General features: G+C 37.6%; 1 protein-coding gene across 1 annotated transcript; it reads right to left on the minus strand.

Annotated features, from left to right (window-relative positions):
- Positions 1-16364: 16364 nt before the first annotated feature.
- LOC149257018 (uncharacterized) lies at positions 16365-17757 on the minus strand. Its single transcript, XM_089368923.1, has 4 exons — positions 17532-17757; positions 17224-17328; positions 16869-16991; positions 16365-16769 (listed from the first exon to the last, which is right to left on the minus strand). The coding sequence occupies exons 1-4, from the start codon at positions 17586-17588 to the stop codon at positions 16641-16643; spliced, it is 414 nt and encodes a 137-aa protein (XP_089225049.1). The 5' UTR covers positions 17589-17757; the 3' UTR covers positions 16365-16640.
- Between the last annotated feature and the right edge of the window lie 7864 nt (positions 17758-25621).

Below are 25621 nucleotides of genomic sequence, written 5' to 3' on the forward strand. Positions count from 1 at the left end.
AGGGACATTCACTGTCAAAACAGAGGAAATAGACAGAGTGTACAGTTAAAATACAAACAGATAAAGCATACAGAAAGTTGACTAATATCCATTACCATATGCTGATACATATAAAAAATCTAAATAATTTACTGTTGAAATACACAGTAAAAAGTTAAAATGTACAGTAAAAGTAAAAACATAGTAAATGATATTAACAGGTCATCAAAGTCAAAGATTATCAGTGTCAAAGAGTATCAGATGAAAGCCTAAAGTGACTAAAGCCTCCAGCGTGAAAGTTCAAACAACAAAGAGCATAAAGGCCTAGAAATCAAACCATAAAGGCCAACAGTACCACAATAAATGGGACAGCAGCAAACAGTTCAATAGATGTCTCTATCTTCTTGCAAGAAGATATTTTTATTTCCTAGATTAAATTTCAAGTTAGTTTGAGATATTTTGTAATAAAAATTTTGTATAAATACTTCACAATTCGAAGTATGTAGTGTGGATTCTTAGACATTTCTATAAAATTTTGATCAAGAAGACTTCATAGCTATTATGTCATTGACTAAACCAGGAAGCTGGATTGATGAATAAAGACAAGATATTTCAAAAAATTCATGTGTTGAGCGAAGTGAAGACAAATATTTTTCATGTTGTTGTTATATTTCTTAAAGTTTTTCCACGATCTTTAATGATTTTCTGAATTTGAATGTTATAACTAGAACAATATCTCAGAACTTGTTTAATTATACTATGTTTTAACAGTTAGGCATATAAATTTTTTCTACTGATATCTAAGTTAAGGAATTCTTAATTTCTCCTTAGTTTGGGTTGTTCCTGATAATCTAGGTCTAAGGATTCTTAATTTCCCTTTGCTCCTTATTACCTCTGTTCCTCGTTTATATCCTGGTCTGAGAATTCTTAATTGCTCTCTCACCCTGATTAAAACCATTTCACCCCCTTGTCCCAAAGACCTGCACTTTACTCTGCTAGCTTGCCCTTTAAACATTCCCTTTAGTGAGTTGATCCAGTTTCATTTCCCTTCTGTTGACTCCATACCCAATGGTCTGAAGACATCATTTTATCCATCTGTTTTAAGGATTCCACCATCCAATCTTCAATACAAATCAAAAAAACCCTTGAACATTCATAACTAGCCTGAAATCCCAACAAACAAAGCTAAATCATATAGAGAGAGCCCTCTCTGAGCCTAGTTTGGCTAGAGCCTATGCTCAAAAGTTGGTTTGTGGTTACCTCGGTGATTTCTTTCTTTAACCTTGAGAAATTACTGAGTGATAACATGACCCATTTATTTTTTAGTGCGACCCTTATGATTTCTGGCTCGACCTTTCTGTCAGATGCGACCCATTTATTTTCTGGTGTGACCCTTCTGATTTCCAGCGCGACCTTTTTGTGACTGATGTTTTTCTTGTCATAGAAACATAATGATTCTTCTACATATCAAGGCACGCATAGTAGCAGTATTCTATTGTCTGTAGCACACTAGTCAAGTTGTAGTTAGATTTGTGGATCATTATTTACCTTGGCACATATTTGTTGCCACATGCCCAAATGAGATCTTACATTTATTTCCAACAGCTCTGTTGCAGTTGTCACAATCTAGAGATAGGATGGGCAGAACACATGTTTTGGTTGCCTCGAGCTTTCTTGGACTTGGTTAGCCAATCAAGTCATGTTGTCTTGAAGCTTTACCACGCTTCTTTGTTAGGTGTAGGTTGAAAAACCATTGATCGTGGCTTGAAAAAGCCTTTCCATGCACAAAGAAATCTGAAAACACAAAAAATGATCTTGCACTGAGCACCTACGCATTATTGACATAAATTAACAAGGATTAACATAATGAATTCACTCGGGCTTGCGAGGGTTAAACACAAAGACTTTAGCATTTCTACAACATTCATAATCACACATAAGAACTTCATTCAATCATAATCATTTACATAGAATCAATGGCCTGATCAGCCCCAATATGGGTGTTCTCTGTTTCAACCCTTTTCCTATCTAACACACTCTTGTACTTTCTTCACACCTCTTCCTTTAATTGCCCCTTAGGCTTACAATTATATGAATAATTACATAATTATGTATCATTCTAGGTCCATGATCTTCTCCATAGATCTCTCAACTAGTTCCTAAAATCTCTTAATGATCCCTTGAGGATCTCAACAATAGTTCTATATCTAAATTCTGCCTTTATGAGTAGATTATACCAAATCTCTCAATCCACTTTTAACTCAACTAATTCCTATTCTAGGATCCCCTCATCCCTAAGACCTTTATGAGATCTTCACAAGTCTAACATGTCTCATATTCTCACATAATTGAGAATATTTACATTTAAAACCTCACACACATATTTCTCACTCAAATTATTAAAAATATACAAAATTTCCTATTAAGAAATCAAATTCATCAGATCCCCTAAGTCAACCAAATATATAATGTTTTCTTGAGCAGGATGCTCCTACATCAGACTCCCACAGTAGAAAATTTATTCATAGACTCTTGTCTATGAGGTCTATCACTTTTCTATAGTAATGTGATAGCTACAAGTCTTAATGACTTGCTACCTTGAGGATCCCAAACCTTAATTTGTAATAGTCCAAATGCTTTAAACCTTTGTTGTTGTTGCATGTCTGTTGTCTTCTTGTTCATTTTCATTTCTTCAATTAGTTTCAAATTCTGATTGATCATCCCTTGCACTGTTAGTTGTCTCCATCTGGACTGTCTCATCATCAATTTCCACAGTTCTTCAATCATAGAATCAATTTTTGTTTTCCCATGGAACCCTTTTGTCTTAGTGACTTGCCTAAGATCCTTTTTCTGCTCCAATTTTGCACATTCATTTTTAACTCTTTTCAACTTTTTCTACCATCCATACATCCTTAATGTCTTTGAAACATCTTCCTCTACAATTTCCATTTGTTTCTGCTTATCTCCAAATTTACTCTCAAGAAGTAAATTGTGTGTCATCTTTCTGACTGCATACTCATCCACCTTTCTTTCCATGTTACCCTGTACATCAGAAACTTGGCAACTAACACATATCTCTATCCCAATCAAAGCTTGAGACACTCCCTCATTTCTGACTATAATCACACTCTCATACTCATGTTCTTTCAGCAAATACTCCAGCAACTCAATTTCTCTTTGACACCTCACAAGTACTTCATCATGATGTTGTTTATAGTCTTCAATAGGTTCTTCTTCTTTCTTAACATCTTTCAGTAGTTGTCCTTCCTCTTCATTCAGTCCTATGACTATCTTCTTTTTGTCCTAAGACAAATCTGCCTCACCTCCTTCTTCAACACATTTTGCATTATTGTCTTTTTGTAAGCCCTCTTCAAGAGCTATCCTTGCCCCGTCTTCTACCTTAGCATTCTCCCGCAATTTTTCTTCATCAATAACATTAGTCCAATTCATTGGCTTACCTCTCTGAGACAATGTTCTTTCATGCTTCATCAAAACAAGATTCTGATTTTCCATCTCCATCACAGCATCAGATGATTGTCTTTTCCCCTTAAGTAACTCATGAATGAACTCCTTCTGCTACAACCATTCAAAATCTTCCTCATCTAAGAGGTTTTCTTCATCATATTTTACTTCAAGATCTTCACCCGTCCTGAAGACATCTTCAAAAGGCTGCCTATCTCCTGCAATACCTGCAATCATACACAAATTGTCAGTTTTAAAAACATAAGACCTTGCGGTCTCACTCGATGCTTCAGCCACTAGGTCTTCTTGTTGCTCTGAATCCTTCATATGATTCAGAATATCCTCTGTAGATTTCTCCTCTGTGTTTTCACTACTTTCAAAAAGCAATGGGCCATGTTCTGGTTCACATACCAAAACTTCCTCCTCATACTCATTTACTCTGAGTAACTCTTCCTTTAGCTGAGCATTCAATCTATGCTCCCACTTCACTTGCAATCTATGCCATTTGACTTTTCTTTTCATAATCCAACCATATCTCTGGTCTTCCTTATTCCTCGGTAACATCTCCATCAATAACTCAAGGAAGAATTTTATCTCAACTTTCTCTATGTCAATCTCTTCTTGATTCTCTCATGCCATTTTCTTTGGCATATTTCCTTCTGTTGTGGCTTTCCTCTGAACCTCTACAATGACCTTTAGTGATCATTTGCTTCCCCTCCTTTGTGAACTCCATCTCATTCACTTGTGGATTGCACCTAAGCCTCTCTTTTCAGCAAGTCTCCATACCTGCCTTTGATATCTCAGCAAGCTTTTCTCCTTAAGCTTAGCCTATTGATACCTTACCTTACCAAGTTATCTCCTTGAGCTTGATCTATGGTTATCTGCCTCTGGAACAATTCTTTGAGTGAACTCTTTTTCTCTTTTAGGCTCTATAGCTTCCACTTCCTTTTAGAACATTCATTTGTCCTCCTTATCCAACCTTTGTTGGAATTCTTCAAGGTTCTGCCACTGTCCTTCAGAGTATCCACTTACTCTGTCTTCAAGAACGCAATTAGTTCTTTTCACGATCTTGTCTCTCCCTTCTTTAGCATTTGAATGGGTCACCTTCTCTTTGACTCAGGTTCCACAGATATGAATCTCCCTTGCACAAATTCACTATGTAGTACTTCTTCCATGAGTGAACAAACTTAACTGGCAAGAATAACCTCCTCTTTCTGCAATCACAATTGTATCTGCATATGCAACTTCAAGAGCATAACTCTCTTCTAGTTTTCCCCAAAGAGATTTTACTTGCTCTGATACCAAAAATGATGACCTACCAGGTCTATACTCCACAATCGGTAACCTTAACACACTAAAACTACACTACAAGTCTTAATAAAGGGACTTCAACCCTTCCTATGTCTCATTGTTTCATTAAACTGCCATCATTTCAATAACATAAACATGGAAGAATCGGTTTTCAGAGTTTACCAAGCACAGTGATTCTGAGTGAGGATGGCAAACTCAAGCTTTTGGAGGCCTTCTATTGGGTATTTTGTCGAGTTTAATGACTCATTGGAAAGTAGACCCATGGGGCTACTTGACCTAATTTCTAGAATTCAAAATGGACTCCTAAAATTTGATAAAAAACAACCTGAACCGACGCGATGCTTCTGCACACTGGTGCGACCCTTCTGTCACCTGGTTTATCCCTTCTGATGCAGGCACAACCCGTGACACAACCCTTTTGTCTGATGTGCGACCTTTTTTCTCCAAGCGCGACCCATGGCACAACCTTTCTGTCAGATGCGACCCATTTATTTTCTAGCGCGACCCTTCTGATTTCCGGCATGACCTTTCTGTCAGATGCAACCCATTTATTTTCTGGTGCGACCCTTCTGATTTCCGGCGTGACCTTTCTGTGACTGATAGTTTTCTTATTACATAAACTTAATGATTCTTCTACAAATCAAGGCACACATAGTAGTTGTATTCTATTGTCTGTAGCACACTAGTCAAGTTGTAGTCAGATCTATGGATCATTATTTACCTTTGCACATATTTGTTGCCTCATGCCCAAATGAGATCTGACATTTATTGCCAACAAATCCAGTGCAGTTGTCACGATCCAGACATAGGATGGGCAGAACACATGTTTTGGTTGACTTGAGCTTTCTTGGACTTGGTTAGCCAATCAAGTCATGTTGTCTTGAAGCTTTACCACACTTCTTTGTCAGGTGCAAGTTCAAAAACCATTGATCGTGGCCTGAAGAAGCCTTTCGATGCACAAAGAAATCTGAAAACACAAAAACTGGTCCTACAATGATCACCTACGTATTATTGAAATAAATTAACAAGGATTAATAGAATGAATTCACTCGGGCTTGTGAGGGTTAAACACAAACGCTTTAGCAGTTCTACAACATTCACAATCACACATACGAACTTCATTCAATCATAATAATTTACATAAAATCAATGGCCTAATCAACCCTAAGATGGGTGTTCTTTGTTTCAGCCCTTTTCCTATCTAACACACTCTCGCACTTTCCTCACACCTCTTCCTTTACATGCCCCTTAGGCTTACAATTATAGGAATAATTACATAATTATGGATCATTCTAGGTCCATGATCTTCTCCATAGATCTCTCAACTAGTTCCTAAAATCTCTTAATGATCCCTAGAGGATCTCAACAACAGTTCTATATCTAAATTCTTCCTTTATGAGTAGATTATACCAAATCTCTCAATCCACTTTTAACTCAACTAATTCCTATTCTAGGATCTCCTAATCCCTAAGACCTGTTGCAAATACTGAAGGGGGGGGGGGGGGGGGGTGGGGTGAATCAGTGTTTGTTATGGCTTTTAATTGTTCTAGTGATTGCCAAAAGCATGTATGGATATGTATATGTATACACTGAACACAGAAATCAACAGCTATAATTAATGCTTTTATTAAAACTCAAGACAGTGCAATGAAATAAACACAATATAAGTATAAATATGATTGTGAATAGTTGCCAAGCTCCAACTTGGACTTCAGTGAGGCTCCAACCTCCAAAGCACCAACTTTGTTTTGCAGTGGTTTTGCACTTAGGAGCACCTACCCTCAAGGACTTCAATCATGTTTAGTTCTGAGGCTCCAACCTCTTGGGCTCCAACCCAACCTTGGTATGAATTGTTTTGCTGCTGTTCTCTACTCACAAGCCTACTGAGCTTCTATTATTCTCCTGTTCTCTTGCTTCTCTGGCCTCTCCTTCCTCTTACCTGTTCTTCGGCTTCCTCTCTTACTGATTATACATCCATTAATCACCATCTCACTTTGTTTTTATGTTTTTATGTATTTCAGATGCCTCTGACTCTTCGTTTCCGCTTTCCACCGCCTCTTTGGCTTCCTCCTCAGTCGCTGTCGTTTCCTCTGACTCGCTTGATCTTTCAGCTTCCCTCCTTGGTTGTTGTGGCTTCCTTTGTGCTAGCTTTCCATTCAACTTCTTGGCTTTACGGTCACTGTGTGTTAAAACTGTAACACAGGCCCGTTTTTTCAATGATAACAGGCATCCACCGAGACTGTTTCGTTTAAAGGACATGTTATGCTCCAATCATAATCTTCATCGCCCTGATACACCCCATGTAACTGACGCTCAACGTTCTAATTCATCAGAACAGTTATCATAGGCCTTTCGGCCCAAAAACCCCATGCAACCCAAAAGACTTGATTACACAGGAAATATGTACAAAACAGTCGAAAACACTGAAGGGGCGGACTTCAGGAAATATTACACCCGCATTTACACGACATCGGGTCCGCTCCTCCACAACATTATCGCAATCGGCAATCGTGGCTTCCTGGAGTTCTTTATATAGTGACCTCATGACATCGTCGATGGCCGATGGGTTGATCGTCCTGCGAATGTGATATGGCATTAAACAGCAATTGATATTCTCGTCGGGTCCGCAACCGTTCATCGCAATCAGGGTTTGCCCTTGGTGGAGCTCCGATGCGATATCGCTATCGGCGATCGCAAGTCGCACAGGGTCAGGTCCGATGCGATATTGCTATCAGCGATCGCAAGTCGCATATGGTCAGGGCCTTACACTGTATTACCTTCGCTCTGATTTCCCAATGCAATAATCGCTATCGGCAATCGCAAAGGGGCCACTTGACACACTGTAACGCCCACTTCCGAAGCGTCGATGCGATGTGCCGGACCCGATAGGATCCCAAATCTCCCATGAATATATTTTCAATTCCGGTCTATGCCTGCGATAGTGTAACGACATATATATGTGAGTTTTGGCCTCCGATGGTGTATTGTCGGGGATGCATAGCTTTCCCGCCAATAGTGTTAAGTCCGCTCCCAATAGTGTTTAAATGCATGCATATATATATATATATATATATATATATATATATATATATATATATATATTATATATATATGGCTCCTCCATTTGCTCCTCTAATATTGCCATATTGACATCAATGACAATCTATGTCCAACAATCTCCCCCTTTGTTATTGATGGAAATATTCTTCTACTCTCCCCCTTTGACATCAATGGAAAAGGAATGCATATGGACTCCCCATGTCAAAATGCTCCCCCTGTCCCGCTACATCTTTATGAATGAACTTGAGTGATGATAAAGAAATAACCCCCATATTTTGACGCAGATGTTCGAATGCTTCTCGAGGAAGAGGTTTTGTGAAAATATCAGCTATCTTCTCCTTAGTACTGATATATTCCAGGGCGATGTTTTGTTCAGATACTTGCTCACAGAGGAAATGATACTTGATCGGTATGTGTTTGGTTCTTGAGTGCATCACTAGATTTTTGCTAAGACTGATAGCACTTGTGTTGTCACAATAAACGGTAATTGGTTGATCTGTACATATGTCGAGATCTTTTAAAGCTTCCTTCATCCATAGTATCTGAGAACAACAGTCGGCTGTAGCAATATACTCGGCTTCAGCTGTGGATAATGATATGGATGACTGTTTTTTGCTGAGCCAGGATACCAAACAATCTCCTAGGAAGAATGCATTTCCACTAGTACTTTTCCGATCATCTATACTTCCAGCCCAATCAGCATCAGTGTATGCAGTTACAGTCATTGTTGAGTTCTTTGGGTACCAAAGACCGAAATCAGAAGTTCCCTTCAGATATCTGAGAATTCTTTTTACAGCTAATAAATGGGATTGTTTGGGAGCAGATTGAAATCTTCCCACCATTCCTACTGCTTGCATTATGTCTGGTCGTGTAGCTATTAAGTATAGAAGGGCTCCAATCATTGACCTGTAATGAGTTGCATCTACTAGAGGGGAGTCATCATCTTTGCTCAATTTGCAGTTTGTGGTCATAGGTGTGCTCATGGGTACACAATCCTCCATTCCATATTTTTTGAGCATGTCTTTTAGATATTTGGATTGAGATATACACAATCCTGATCGGGTTTGAGATATTTGAAGTCAAAGGAAGTGGGACAACTCTCCTATCATTGACATCTCAAACTCTTTTGACATGCTTTGAGAAAATTCATGGCTCATTTCATCATTATTACTAGCAAAAATCAGATCATCAACATAAACAAGAGCAACTAGTAACTTACCGTCATCTGTCTTTATGTATAGATTACTTCCAGCCACTCCCTTTTTGAAGCCTTGTTGTTGTAAATAGTGATCTAGTCTTGCATACCAAGCTCTAGGAGCTTGTTTCAACCCATATAAAGCCTTTTTCAACTTACAAACTAAGTCCTTTCCTGCTGTTAGATCAAAACCTTATGGCTGCTCCATGTAGACTTCCTCCTTGAGTTCCCCATTTAGAAATGTTGATTTCAAGTCCATTTGATAAATTTTGAATCCTCTTGAGCAAGCAAATGCCAAGAACATCCTAATATCTTCCATACGGGCCACTGGTGCAAATGTCTCTTCAAAGTCAACTCCTTCGATTTGTGAATAGCCTTTGCAGACAAGTCTTGCCTTGTTTCTGATAACCTTTCCTTCCTCATTCATTTTATTTTTGAACACCCATTTGGTTCCTATTGTGTTTTTGTCCTTTGGACAAGGTACCAGCTCCCATGCCTTGTTCTTCTCAATTTGGGACATTTCTTCTTCCATGGCTTTTACCCAATGAGGATCCTTGCTTCTGCAAATGTTTCTGGTACTATCATAGATAGGAGGGCAATGACTTTTCTCTTGGGTGTGATTGTTATCCTTCTTCAGGTCTGACACCTACATCTCTATCGCCAATGATCTACTCTTCTAGATGATGTCTTTGGACATACTTCATCTTTGAAGGGGTATTAGGTGGTTCTCTTTCCTCTTCTTCTTCTTCTTCTTCCTCTTCTATTTCTTCCTCTTTAGGTTCTTCTTTTTCAATGAGAGAGTTGTCTTCATGTTCTTCAATTTCCCTTTCTAGAAGATCTTCATCAACCTTTACATCAATGCTTTCCACTATTTTCTTCAGTCGATAATTATAGCACTTGTAAGCCTTGCTCTGTGTAGAGTATCCAAGAAATATCCCTTCATCAACCCGAGAATCAAACTTTCCGGGTGAGCCATCATTTATTTTTATGAAGCACTTGCTTCCAAAGATCTTGAAGTACTTCACTGAAGTAGGTCTTCCTTTCCATAGCTCATAAGGAGTTTTTTCACAATTTGGTCTTAATTGAGTTCGATTCAGTGTATAAACAGCTATTCCTACTGCTTCTCTCCAGAATTTAGGTTGTAAGTCTACTTCTAATAGCATAGTTCTTGCCATTTCTTGGACTGTTCGGTTTCTTCTTTCAACTACCCCATTTTGCTGAGGTGTTCTGGTAGTCGAGAATTCCCTTTTAATTCCATGAATATCACAGAACTCACTAAACTCATTTGATGTGAATTCTCCTCCTCTGTCTATTCTGAGGCACTTAATTTTTGAATCTTTTTCATTTTCTACAAGGGCTTTTAGATTCTTAAAACACTCAAAAGTTTTAGATTTATACTTTATGAAATAGATCCACATCATTCTAGTATAATCATCAACAAATAACACAAAGTACCTTTCTCCTTGGAGTGCCTGATTTCTAGTTGGCCCACACACATCAACATGGATGATCTCTAAGGGCTTCAATGTATAGTGTTCCTTTGTCTTGTGGCTAGTTCTGGTCTGCTTTCCATGTTGACATGGCCCACACACTGCTTGATTTGGTTTGAACAACCTTGGGATGTCTCGTACAGCTTTGATCTTGCTGATATTGATTAGATTTTCGAAGCTTTTATGTCCAAGTCGCTTGTGCCACAGCCAACTCTCATCTATCTGACTTAAGTAGCATTTATTTTCTTGAATCTTGTTCAGAATGTAAATGTTGTCCGGTGTTCTCACCCCTTTTGCCACAAGTTTCCCTGAGGCAGAGTTCCTTATTTCACAGTCTTTGGTGTTGAAGACAACCTTATGTCCTTGATCACAGATTTGGCTGACACTCAGGAGGTTGTGTTTGAGTTCGTCAACCAACAGAGCATCTTGAGCTTTTCCTTTTCCATTGATCAGAGTAATTGTTCCTTTTCCTGCAATTCTTCCTGATCCGCTTCCAAAGGACACATTCCCTTCCTTTTTACTCAGTGAGACAAACTTCCTTCTATCTCTTGTCATGTGTCTAGAGCACCCACTATCTACAAACCACTAGTTTTAATTATTTTGAGCATATAGAGCCAGGCCACATTTGTCCATTCTTGAGTTCTTGCTACTCTTCTTTCTTCCTTTGACCTTAATACCTTTTGAACAATGGTACTTTCTTCCACTTTTCTGTCCAACCCTTTCAGGGAATTTACCACTTCAGCTACTTGGAGGAGGTATGCTGCAATATCTTCTTCATCTTCCATCCTCAAACTTTCAAATTGTCTTCTGTGAGTTTGAAGTTTTGCCTTTTTTACTTTTGAGTCTCCATCGTACAAGCCAACTAGCTTCTCCCACATTTCTTTGGCAGAGGTACAATGCATGATTTTTGTAATCTCAGAATCAGTGATTCCACTAGTGGTGGAGTTCATGGCCTTTGCATTTGCGATGTAGGCTTTCCTCTCATCTTGGTCTGTTGGAAGAGTGGAAGTAGTTTTGTATCCATTTTGAACAAAATGCCAAACTTCAGGTCCAAGGGACATTAAGTAGTAGGTCATTCTTTTCTTCCAGAAACCAAAGTTAGTGTCATCGAACAAAGGAGGTCTTCCTGATGCTTCGTGATTTCTCATCATGGCTGCGGATCCTTCTTCAAGTTGTTAGGCTAGTATGAAGAAGCCTGCTTTGATACCAATTGTTGGAAATACTAAGGGGGGAGGGGGGGTGAATCAGTATTTCTTATGATTTTTAATTGTTCTAGTGATTGCCAAAAGCATGTATGGATATGTATATGTATACACTGAACACAGAAATCAATAGTTGGAATTAATTCTTTTATTAAAACTCAAGACAGTGCAATGAAATAAATACAATATAAGTATAAATCTGATTGTGAATAGTTGCCAAGCTCCAACTTGGACTTCAGTGAGGCTCCAACCTCCAAAGCACCAACTCTGTTTTGCAGTGGTTCTGCACTTAGGAGCACCTACCCCCAATGACTTTAGTCCTGTTCAGTTCTGAGGCTCCAACCCAACCTTGGTATGAATTGTTCTGTTGTTGTTCTCTACTCACAAGCCTGCTGAGCTTCTGCTATTCTCCTGTTCTCTTGCTTCTCTGGCCTCTCCTTCCTCTTACCTGTTCTTCGGCTTCCTCTCTTACTGATTATACATCCATTAATCACCATCTCACTTTGTTTTTATGTTTTTATGTATTTCAGATGCCTCTGACTCTTCATTTCCGCTTTCCAACACCTCTTTGGCTTCCTCCTCGGTCGTTGTCGTTTCCTCTGACTCGCTTGATCTTTCAGCTTCCCTCCTTGGTCGTTGTGGCTTCCTCTGTGCTAGCTTTCCATTCAACTTCTTGGCTTTACGGTCACTGTGTGTTAAAACTGTAACACAGGCCCGTTTTTTTCAATGATAACAGGCATCCACTGAGACTGTTTCATTTAACGGACATGTTATGCTCCAATCATAATCTCCATCGCCCTGATACACCCCATGTAACTAACGCTCAGCCTTCTAATTCATCAGAACAGTTATCATAGGCCTTTCAGCCCAAAAACCCCGCGCAACCCAAAAAAATTGATTACACAGGAAATATGTGCGAAATAGTTGAAAAGACTGAAGGGGCGGACTTCAGGAAATATTACACCCGCATTTAAACGACATCGGGTCCGCTCCTCCACAACATTATCGCAATCGGCAATCGCGGCTTCCCGGAGTTCTTTATATAGTGACCTCATGACATCGTCGATGGCCGATGGGTCGATCCTCCTGCGGACGCGATATGGCATTAAACAGCAGTTGATATTCTCGTCGGGTCCGCAACCGTTCATCACAATCAAGGTTTGCCCTTGGCGGAGCTCCGATGCGATATCGCTATCGGCGATCGCAAGTCGCACAGGGTCAGGTTCGATGCGAAATCGCTATCGGCGATCGCAAGTCGCATATGGTCAAGGTCTTACACTTTATTACCTCTGCTTCGATTTCCCGATGCGATAATCGCTATCGGTGATCGCAAAGGGGCCGCTTGACACACTGTAACGCCTGCTTCCGAAGTGCCGATGCGAATTGTTGGGCCCGATAGGATCCCAAGATCTCCCGTGCATATCTTTTCAAGTCCGGTCTCTGCTTGTGATAGTGTAACGGCATATATATGTGAGTTTTGGCCTCCGATAGTGTATTGTCGGGGATGCACAGCTTGCCCACCGATAGTGTTAAGGCCGCTCCCAATAGTGTTTAAATGCATATATATATATATATGGCTCCTCTGTTTGCTCCTCTAATATTGCCATATTGACATCAATGACAATCCGTGTCCAACAAGACCTTTATGAGATCTTCACAAGTCTAACATCTCTCATATTAAACATAATTGAGAATATTTACATTTAAAACCTCACACACATATTTCTCATTCAAATTATTAAAAGTACACAAAATTTCCTATTAAGAAATCAAATTCATCAAATCTCCTAAGTCAACCAAATATACATTGTTTACTTGAGCAAGATGATCCTGCATCAAGAACCTTCTATCCCACAGCGTCAGCGTCAAATTCAGATGTCACAGAAGTGCAACCATGATGGGTCATATTCCATGGACCTAGAACACACAAAATCTTCATCCTACATATATGTTGCTAATCTTTCAAATAGCTTAGAAATATTAAAGGTCCACTTCAAGTTGAGTGTTGCTCTAATTAGGTTGCATGAGAAGTTTAGGAACATAGAGGGTTGGTCAGAACCAATTAAATGTAATCAAAGAGTTAAGCAATATTGTCACTTACTGCCTATGCATTTTGGTATATACATTAACAAGTTCCCAAGTTGTTTAAAAGACATAGAATGGGTTGACACATTTTCAATTAGAATAGTCATCATCTTTCTAATTTATGCTGATGTTATCGTTTTTATGGTAAGGAGTCTTTATGATCTAGATAAATAACTAAAAAATCTCAATAGTTTTTGCTTTAGTACACGCAGCACTATTAACACCATTAGCGCTCCAAAATGAAAGTTATGGCAATCAAAACTAAAAAGATCACTAATTATTAAGACACCAAAAAGAGGCAATCAACCATAATTTAAAATATCAAAAGTATCTCTTCGTTTTAACTAGAGTAAAGAAGAAAATCAACTTTGCTAAAATAAGAATAAACTCTCATGAGATCCATAATGAAACATGGCATTGGACAATCCTTAAGTTGAAAGAATTCATTGTCTTCACAAAAACTCTCATGAGATCCATAATGAAACATGGCATTGGACAATCCTTAAGTTGAAAGAATTCATTGTCTTCACAAAATTGCCACGCTGGAAGATGAGAAACACTCTCTTAAAATGGCCTACATACACCCAAATTAAATCTGAATTTCAAAATCTCTTCTACAATACCAACCTTCCTCACTTTTTAACTCATCAAAACTATGGTGATTTAAAATTACATCACTTAAAGCTTTTTTACAAAAATAAATTTAAAGCAAACCAAGTAATTACTAACATCTTTTTATTTTAAAATCTCATAATTATCATTATTTATGGACATTAATAACCACCATCATTACTATAAATTTAAAATGAAAATTATATTATTAATAATAAAATATTAGTCTTTCAAAACCTTCAATTTAAACCATAGATAAATGCCAAGTTCAATCTTATTCAATTTAAAAATGAAAATGACAGATATTGAAACCAGAAAAATATAATATTGATAGTAGAATGTTATTCTCTCATAGCCTCCATTTTATATAATCCATAAGTGGCAAGTTCAAGCTTATTTTAGGCGGCAGCTCAGTAATCTTTGCAACGATATTTGTTTAAATAACCTCGAAATCATAAGAACGGTTACTAATCTAAAACTATTCCTGACTTTTCTTTCAGTAAAAAAATATCTTATGTAGTCAATAAGAAAATATCTTATACTACATAAAATTATTGAGTACAAAAGGATCGGTATACAAAGAAAGAAAGAAAGCTATAGTTCACCTCTGACTTGAGGTTAGAGGTTTAGCAGTTAGCCCTGCCTTACTGAGGTTAACTCAATTATAAATGACAACAGAATTAGCTGATAACATAGAAGCCTAAGTTACCCATCTGCAAGTGACCTACAACACATTCCTGGATGCAAGATACAATCCAGCAGAGCTATTTTCAAGTAAAAATTCTAAATAGAACCCAACTTTTCCAGTACAACAGATATCACTAAACCATGCACTCAACTCAACTATGGAAGATAAAAAAACCAGTTAAACCTAGAAGTGATTGAAAAGTTCACCAAATCCTGATTTCTGGTAAGTCAGTGACTCAGTTGATAATCTAGAAGTGTATGCAAGGCAACAATCTAAATAGCTTGCTTATACTGGAATATGCACCAATCTTTATCAGATGCACCAATCCTCAACTACATATCAGTTTTTTAGCTCAATTACAGTAGTTAACATTAACAAAGTTATCATGAGAATGCATAGTACCATTCCTTCATCTACCACTTCTCTGCATGCAGAGATTTTGAAATCCATTCCTAAGATCGAATTACTATCATTTGAAATTTGCAGAACTGATTAGTTTCATCATTGATTATGTCCAACAATGGAATCATAGCAAGCATAAATGATCCAATACTTGTAGCCACCCACTAACAATCATAAATCAGTGGCAACACATCTCTCTCGCGAAGGAAGAAAATTGTATTCATACACAAGAAAGTAATCAAGATTGCCTAGCCTTTGCTATGCAGGACACTTGTAAATTTGTGTTTATACAGTGACAGGTGGATGCTGAAACACAACCCCTTCCCGGAAAGAACCATATTTTTATGTGCTCTGGATATTACAATGAATTCTTCATACATACTTTTCAAGTGCCTCTTACCACTGGAAAGTATTTCAGAAATAGCATCGATTTCAATAAGTATTCACTCAGAGATGAAGGCTATCACTTTATTGTGTCTGTATATTCTTTGATTTATATATGTTGTGGGTGTAATTTGTGCTATATAGTAAGCAGCCTGTTCCGATAAAGTTGCAGATACCATGTTGTCCGCCTCTGCAGAATTCATAGTGTTTCCCTGTAAAAACATTTAGAAGTCCTTACACAGCCACTCCATGTATTTATGGCCAGTGGATCTTCAAAGCCACTGGGAGAAATGCACGTTCCTAATAAGCACGGAGTTGCATTAGAGCACTGAGCTTTGCAGGCTTAAAAAAGAAATCAAGATGAATGTCAAGAAGTCCAATAGAGAGAAGTCTAACTAAAAATCAACAAGTCCAGTCACCATCACATTAATGGTCATTTTTAAGGGTTCAAGTATGACAGGACAGGAATTACTTTCAGAAGAAACAAACTCCAATCACAACAACAAAGAGAAATTTTCTTCACCATTAAGTATAATTCAAAAATGGAACATTTTCCAAGTCAAACCAGGAAACTAATACAAAGTGTCATGTACAATCCAAACCCTTAGAAAAGTCAATCACAAACCATCAGGCATGACTTCAATACAAGAAAACTGGCAAAGCCAAATATTTATCACCTTCAAGAAACGACATAGAATACAAAACATAATGGAAACAAGCGCATTGGATCTTCCTTTACATCAAAACCCAAATAATGTTATGGATTTTCCTTAGGCCCCTGTCTTCTCAACAAGTTTCTCAATCAAATCAGCTGCTTCTTGCACAGTTGTAATGCTCTCAGCGCTCTCTTCCTCCATGGTGATCTTAAATTCCTCTTCCAAGGCCATCACTATCTCCACCTGAAAAATATAAAAACCACAGTTAGTACACAGATTCCAAGTCTTAGGAACGAAGCATAGTTAAGCCATGTTTAGCAAAAAGCCCAAAAGTTAGTATACCGTGTCAAGAGAATCGGCCCCAAGCTCACTAAACTTGGACTCTGCTGTCAAAGTTGTCTCTTTTGGCAATGCCAATTGGTTTATTACAATATCACACACTTTGCTCAGAGTCTCTGCCTTTGCCTGTCCTCCACCAAGGCAACTTTATCAGTAAAACTTAATTGTCAACGGTAACCACTAAAGTCTTTTAACTCTTTTGCACTAATACATCAATATGGACAAGCCTCTCACAACCCCAGATTACGTTTAGTGGTATCTTAACATTTTGGCATTCAGAATAATTGACAGAATTTCCAGTGAGATTCATAATGAATCGGTATAGACTGTTGTTTTTATGAAGGAAAAGAAATCGTACTGCGCGGACGATTGGGAAAACGCTCTTAAAAGACCCAAGTGATGGCAGGGCCACCAATCTAGGAGCAAACGACATCCTCTTCAGACCATTGAATTGAGAAACCATCTGCCATTGACCAAGCAATCAATACTTCTGTAAACCACACCTTATCCAGATTTGACTTCAATACATAAGAAATATTTCAAAACCATCGAAGCAAAACGCCCATTGAAAGGAACAGCACTGTTATTTAGTTTCGTTCATACAGAAAAGAAGGTATATACCCAAAAGGTAAAACTACAAATGAAGGCCAAAACGATCGCACCTACCTTATTTTGCAGGGGGTAGGTTAGCAACCCGCTTGAAGCAACTGTAAAGCTTGCCATCGAGCCGAATGCCTAAGTGGTCGGGGTTTCGACTAACGATGAATGCCCCTCGGCAGGATAAAATATTATACGCCAATGCACTGGGGAGGCTTTAATGGCGCCGGTATCTCTCCGCTCCGAAGTCCTATCCCTTGGGTTATTTTTCTTCTTCCTTCGCGCTAGGTACTAAATTTCACACCGCGGATCAGGTGGAGAACCTAAATTTCAACCTCCACGTGTCGTTTTCTTTTCGAAAGGAAAAGTGATGTTGGAAATAAATAATAAATATTCTTTGCACGGTCAATAATTAATAGAAAAAGTACAGTGCTATTGACGTCTATTTCATGTACAGTGTTCAAAACGTTCAGGTACATTCGGTACAAATTTCGTTGGGAATTTTGCTTAGAAATTTGATTTTAAATATTTTGATTAATTTTAATATTAATATAATTAGCGACTGTGGTGAAAGATGCAAAGAGACCCAGATAGGATTGTCAAATTGTGATAATTTTAATGGTATGTATATTTAAATTCAGCATCTCCCTTTCCAAAGAGAATATATCATTATTTAATAAAAACAATAAAAAGTGGAATTTCAATCTAGCCATTCCTAAATTGCTTGACGTTCATATGTTTGGCCTGTCTCTAGGGTGGTTAGGTTTGTGAAAAGCGAACCTCTTATGGGACATAAAAAATCCTTTGGAAGCCTTCTTCGAGGAGTGGATTTACTAGATGAATGAACCAGATAGCTTTGGCTAACATCCTCTTCACTTTCTGCCATCGGTGAGGATATTTGTATTGGAAAGCTGCATTACAAAGGAATAGCCAATTTATTTAGCAGTTTTTTGTTGCAGCTATAAATTGCAACCTTGCATTACTTCATAAAAAAATCCACTTAGACATTTATTTGTTTAGAAATACAAGCATGGATTGTGATTGATAAAGCGTAAAGTATACCTGCTTTATGTTAATTCTGCCTTATGCATTGTGAAGTCATTCTCTAATTCAGTATCCTCAAGACCTTTCTCCTCATCCTCGCATATGACTTCATACAGATTTCTAAAGCTTACTCTCGAATGGGTAGAACATCTCATGCTTTTCTCCCAAATTCCATCTTGTACTTCCAACAAAGGACATTAAAAAAACACTATTACATTTAGAGTTTCTTCAACAAGATTATTTTGGATCAAAATCCATGCAATATCTCACTCATAAAAGAAAGATTGGGAGGAGAACAAGGTAATTGCCCAATAATTAAAAACATGGCTATATTTTTGTAGTTTTTTTTACCTTTCAGGTATTAAGAGCAGCACTCAATAGAAACACAAATGTTATAGATGCACAACCATAAAGCATAGCCCTTTTTTGAATGGCATGGCCACTCTTACGAGTTGTCCTCTATGCATGAAGTCTAAATCATTTGAGTTACCTCTACTTCAAGCTCAGGTTCAGATGAAGCAACCCCTACATCGGACTTCAGAGAGAATTGGACTTTAGATGCCTTTTTGTCTCCAAATGTAGCGGCCTTGGTTCTGGAAATTCTCCCGCCAGGAAAAGTGAGCTTTGACAATGTTAACCTATCTTCTGCTAACTGACCTTGAGGATACTCGTCTGGAGTTTTTTTGAATCCCAATGGAGGTCGAGGTTACTTCCATTCCTGTTTTCACTTTAGATTCCACTTCAAGATCACCATTATATACACTACCATTGCTAACATTTGTTGCTCTGCCCTCTTCCTCTTCCCATAGGCCCTGTTGCCATTTCTACTCATCAGGAACCAACTTAATGAAATAAGTTTTCAGATCTATTAAATCCTATAGATGATAAGAAGAATTAAATAACCCATAGGAATCCAAGGAGTATATATCTTATTAAGTTGAATTCATAAGAATTTGATTCAGGCCTGCAAATGAATCCTGGGAGTTCAAAATCTCGGTGTTGAACTCCGTCTACTCTATTGGTGAGGGGTACATATCAGACACATATTCATCAGATTGATCAATTAACTCACATTTCAAAAGACAACATTTTTTTTATTTGAATTAAATAGGGATCATTCAACGACAAATGTGTCGGGTGGGGTGATCCACATACATAAAGTAAAATGTTGAATTTCTCATCACATCATCTCCCTCTAAACATACCATACATGTTCTTGTTCACTGTTACTTCATAAATGCAATGTTAGCAGTATAAGCATCACCAAATGAATATCAAACCAAACTAGAGAACTATCACCAAGATACTCATGCATAGCTCCCCATGATATCATACACTATTGATCCTGTGGACCTGATAATCATCACATGCTCTTCATGAGGTCATGTACCTGCAGTCACTGTTAGAAGTATGCTTTAAGAACAATGGACTGTAGTAGGGTCAATCTTCCCTATGTATCTGACTAATGTTCCTTCTTCCTCCAAATCTGATTGCAATTTCTAATCATGTGTTGGAAAAATATGAGAAAATAAATAAATGGGTAAAGGCATCTGAATCACTAGAGAGGATTATCAATTAACAAATATCTCCTCCAATCAAGACAACCATTGGTTACATGGCTTCTGTTATGAAGCCAGCTCACCAAAAAGATAGAAAAGATAGATCAACGCCTTAGAAATAAGCCTCTTCGAGGGGGAAACCTCCTTTACATTACACAAATGAACAATTCTTGGATGATACAAATGACAAGACCTCCTTTCTATATATAGGAGTCTAAGGGGTCATAATATAATCAGAGCCGGCATAACAATAATAATGTAAGGGCACAATAATAACAATAGTGGACTTCTATGGGGCACAATAGTAACAATATAGGGACTACATGGGTACAACAATATAATAAGGGGGTTGTACAAATAACAATAAGGGGTTACACTAGTAGTATAGGGGGCTAACATGCCCCTCTCTTTCAAAAAGTGTTGTCCTCAACGCTTGAGTAGTTCTTGATGCTTCTGTATAAAATTCTTGTCCTCCCATGTGGAATCTTCAGCAGGTAAGTTCTTCCACTTGATGAGATACTCTGAAATTGATCGATTTCGTAGCTGTTGGGTTCTTGTTTCTGTGACTGCTCCGGGTTCCAATATGATTTTTCCTTCCTCTTCAAGTTCTGGAAATATTGTTTGAATTGGGATCTTTTGCAACTTTTGAATGAGTGGCCATACTTCTTCATCCTTCTTTCATTCATCCCTTGCTTCGTTTATCTAATCTGGTTGGATTTTAGAAATAGCACAAAACAATGCTTCCACATCCTCATCCTTTCTTGAGAGTGCATCTGCAACAAAATTTTGCTTCCCTTTTCTATAGATGATGTCAAAGTCATAACCCAACATATTTGTGACCCATTTTTTCTGTTCTTCTAAAGATAATAGTTGTTCTAAAAAGTATTTAAGACTATCATAATCCATTTTTACCTTGAAATGCCTTCCCATTCGGTAAGGTTGCAATTTCTTAAGTGCATGTAGTATTGCCAACATTTCCTTCTCATAAATAGCTTGCTTGAGATGTAGCAGTAAAAATACCCAATCACCTACATCAAAACATTTTTCACTACGATGTTGATCTACCTATTGTTTCATTTGAAGTGGTGTTATCCTTTAAAAGTTGGAGAACTTGTTGTTGATGCTCGATGTGATCTTTCACTACTTGAACCTTTTTCTTCTTAATATGTCCTTCTATCTTGAGAGTTTGAGTAGTGGTAATTTCTTCCAATGATTTACAAGATATGGTCGGATTCATTTCTTGATGCTCGATGTGAACTTTCACTTCTTGAACATTTTTTTTCTTGATATGTTCTTCTATCTAGATAGTTTGAGGAGTGGTAATTCTGGACAATGCATAAAAAGATATGGTTGGATTCATTTCTTCTTTCTTGATGTGATATTTCACTTCTTGAACCTTTTTCTTCTTGATATGTCCTTCTATCTTGAGAGTTTGAGGAGTGGTAATTTTTGCCAATGCTTTACAAGATATGATTGGATTCATTTCTTCTTTCTCTGGGGTTGGGTCCTGGCGTATATCCTCTTCTTTTGATGTTTCTTGATCATTTTCTTCCTCCTCTTCATACTCTATGTAAAATAATTTCTTCTCAACACACTTATGACCTTTAGTGCAATTGTTATCACAATTGTAACAAAGCCCTTTTTCTCTTTTTTCTTCCAATTGTTGTGGTGTAACCCTTGTCGGTTGTGGAAGGCTAGAAGAAACAACACTTCCATCCTTATAGTTGTGAGGGGTAGAATTCCTTGTTGCCATAATTTTGCTTTCCACTTTGTAACAAAGCCCATTTTCTCTTTTTTCTTCCAATTGTTATGGTGTTTCTTTAAAGAAGGTGTTGCTCTTTGTATTCTCATAATGTTCTATAATTTCCTCCATGAAAATTGACCATGTAACAAGTTGTTTACGAGAACAAAGCCCTTTATACCATAAAAATTGATCTTGTTCTAAAAATTGATCTTGTTCTAAATTGATCTACACCTTGTAGATCAAAATCTTTCTTCATCTGTAGTATCCAATTTTCCGGATCATTTCCATCAAACTTCTTCATCTCGCTTTTTCTTGATTTTAGGAGCTCGATCACGAAACGATTGTAACTTTGTACTTTTGGATCTTTAAGTTTTGAAATTGCGACCTGTAGTAGCCCTCTGCGTCCTCTTTCCAATGTCACTAGTCTGATTGAATTTAGATTCTCCAAGAAAGAGTTATGCATAATCTCCCAAGATGACCTGATTATATACATTTTCAGAAGAGCGAACTTGTATGAAGTTCCACGTGTCACTATTTTGACCTTAGGATCTAAAAAATATATGCAGGAAACTACAGTTTGTCCCCTTTCTGTAACTTCTTACGAAATTTCAATCTGATGCTCAAAACAAAAGTTATGACTATTTTCCTCAGGTCACCTGTTTGGAATGTAATTCAGGAGTCCGCAAAAAGGCCAACTTCCTCAGGTCATATCTCTGCAAATATAGCACGAAAAGCTCTGAAATTTGGACCCAAGGTTCAGAATGATTTCAACCCAAATGGGTTTTGTTTTTAGTGTTTGAAACGTCATAGAAAAAGCGTTATAGCGAAAATGCCACGATGACCTGTTTGGAGCAGCGAAACCCTAGAATCCAAAGCTCAAATACCAAATGTTATGAAACCAGCACACCAAAAAGATAGAAAAGATAGATAAATGCCTTAGAAATAAGCCTCTTCAAGGGCGCAACCTCCTTTACATTACACAAATGAACAGTTCTTGGATGATACAAATGACAAGGCCTCCTTTCTATATATAGGAGTCTAAGGGGTCATAATATAATCAGAGCCGACATAACAATAATAATGTGAGGGCACAATAATAACAATAGTGGGCTTCTATGGGTCACAATAGTAACAATATGGGGACTACATGGGTACAACAATATAATAAGGTGGTTGTACTAATAACAATAAGGGGTTACACTAGTAGTATAAGGGCTTAACATGCCTCTCTCCTTCAAAAAGTGTTGTCCTCAACGCTTGAGTAGTTCTTGATGATTCTGTATAAAATTCTTGTCCTCCCATGTGGAATCTTCAGCGGGTAAGTTCTTCCACTTGATGAGATACTCTGAAATTGATCGATTTCGTAGCTGTCGGGTTCTTGTTTCTGTGACTGCTCCAGGTTCCAATATGATTTTTCCTTCCTCTTCAAGTTCTGGAAATATTGTTTGAATTGGGATCTTCTGCAAATTTTGAATGAGTGGCCATACTTCTTCATCCTTCTTTCATTCATCCCTTGCTTCGTTTATCCAATCTGGTTGGATTTTAGAAATAGCACAAAACAATGCTTCCACATCCTCATCCTTTCTTGAGAGTGCATCTGCAACAAAATTTTGCTTCCATTTTCTATAGATGGTGTCAAAGTCATAACCCAACATATTTGTGACCCATTTTTCTGTTCTTCTAAAGATAATAGTTGTTCTAAAAAGTATTTAAGACTATCATGATCCATTTTTACCTTGAAGTGCCTTCCTATTCAGTAAGGTCGCCATTTCTTAAGTGCATGTAGTATTGCCAACATTTCCTTCTCATAAATAGCTTTCTTGAGATGTAGCAGTAAAAATACCCAATCACCTGCATCAAAACATTTTTCACTACGATGTTGATCTACCTATTGTTTCATTCGAAGTGGCGTTATCCTTTAAAAGTTGGATAACTTGTTGTTGATGCTGGATGTGATCTTTCACTACCTGAACCTTTTTCTTCTTGATATGTCCTTCTATCTTGAGAGTTTGAGGAGTGGTAATTTCTTCCAATGCTTTACAAGATATGGTCGGATTCATTTCTTGATGCTCAATGTGATCTTTCACTTCTTGAACATTTTTTTCTTGATATGTTCTTCTATCTGGATAGTTTGAGGAGTGGTAATTCTGGACAATGCATAACAATATATGGTTGGATTCATTTCTTCTTTCTTGATGTGATATTTCACTTCTTGAACCTTTTTCTTCTTGATATGTCCTTCTATCTTGAAAGTTTGAGGAGTGGTAATTCTTGTCAATGCTTTACAAGATATGGTTGGATTCATTTCTTCTTTCTCTGGGGTTGGGTCCTGGCGTATATCCTCTTCTTTTGATGTTTCTTGATCATTTTCTTCCTCCTCTTCATACTCTATGTAAAATAATTTCTTCTCAACACACTTATGACCTTTAGTGCATTTGCTATCACAATTGTAACAAAGCCCTTTTTCTCTTTTTTCTTCCAATTGTTGTGGTGTAACCCTTGTAGGTTGTGGAAGGCTAGGAGAAACAACATTTCCATCTTTATAGTTGTGAGGGGTAGAATTACTTGTTGCCATAATTTTGCTTTCCACTTTGTAACAAAGCCCTTTTTTTCTTTTTTCTTCCAATTGTTTCGGGGTTTCTCTAAAGAAGGTGTTGCTCTTTGTATTCTCATAATGTTTTATAATTTCCTCCATGAAAATTGACCATGTAACAAGTTGTTTACGAGAACAAAGCCCTTTATACCATAAAATTGATCTTGTTCTAAATATGAAGATGCAATACATACCTTTTGTAATAGTGGTACACCATGTAGATCAAAATATTTCTTCATTTGTAGTACCCAAATTACTGGATCCTTTCCATCAAACTTCCTCATCTCGCTTTTTCTTGATTTTAGGAGCTCGATCATGAAACAACTGTAACTCTGTACTTTTGGATCTTTAAGTTCTGAAATTGTGACCTGTAGTAGCCCTCTGCGTCCTCTTTCCAATGCCACCAGTCTGATCGAATTTAGATTCTCCAAGAAAGAGTTATGCATAATCTCCCAAGATGACCTGATTATATACCTTTTCAGAAGAGCGAACTTGTATGAAGTGCCACGTGTCACTGTTTTGACCTTAGGATCTGAAAAATATACACAGGAAACTACAGTTTGTCCCCTTTCTGTAACTTCTTACGAAATTTCAATCTGATGCTCAAAACAAAAGTTATGACTATTTTCCCCAGGTCACCTGTTTGGAATGTAATTCAGGAGTCTGCAAAAAGGCCAACTTCCTCAGATCATATCTCCGCAAATATAGCACGAAAAGCTCTGAAATTCGGACCTGAGGTTCAGAACGATTTCAACCCAAATGGGTTTTGTTTTTAGTGTTTTAAACGTCATATAAAAAATGTTATAGCGAAAATGCCATGATGACCTGTTTGGAGCAGCAAAACCCTAGAATCCAAAGCTCTGATACCAAATGTTATGAAACCAGCTCACCAAAAAGATAGAAAATATAGATAAACGCCTTAGAAATAAGCCTCTTCGAGGGGGCAACCTCCTTTACATTACACAAATGAACAATTCTTGGATGATACAAATGAAAAGACCTCCTTTCTATATATAGGAGTCTAAGGGGTCATAATATAATCAAAGCCGACATAACAATAATAATGTAAGGGCACAATAATAATAATAATAGTGGGCTTCTATGGGGCACAATAGTAACAATATGGGGACTATATGGGTACAAAAATATAATAAGGGGGTTGTACTAATAACAATAAGGGGTTACACTAGTAGTATAGGGTCCTAACAGCTTCATATCC

The sequence above is a fragment of the Pinus tabuliformis genome, chromosome 6, assembly GCF_031772625.1.
Source record: "Pinus tabuliformis cultivar Carrire ecotype Pingquan chromosome 6, CPIR1, whole genome shotgun sequence".
NCBI classification, from domain to species: Eukaryota; Viridiplantae; Streptophyta; class Pinopsida; order Pinales; family Pinaceae; genus Pinus; species Pinus tabuliformis.

Bases quoted from the DNA above. Each gene is read 5' to 3' on its own strand.
- LOC149257018 (XM_089368923.1), bottom strand. From the start codon at position 17,588: ATGGCAAGCTTTACAGTTGCTTCAAGCGGGTTGCTAACCTACCCCCTG. The intron at 17,329-17,531 runs GTAGGTGCGATC...GGTCAATGGCAG, and splicing joins CCTACCCCCTGCAAAATAAG to ATGGTTTCTCAATTCAATGG. The intron at 16,992-17,223 runs GTACGATTTCTT...GGTGGAGGACAG, and splicing joins TTTTCCCAATCGTCCGCGCA to GCAAAGGCAGAGACTCTGAG.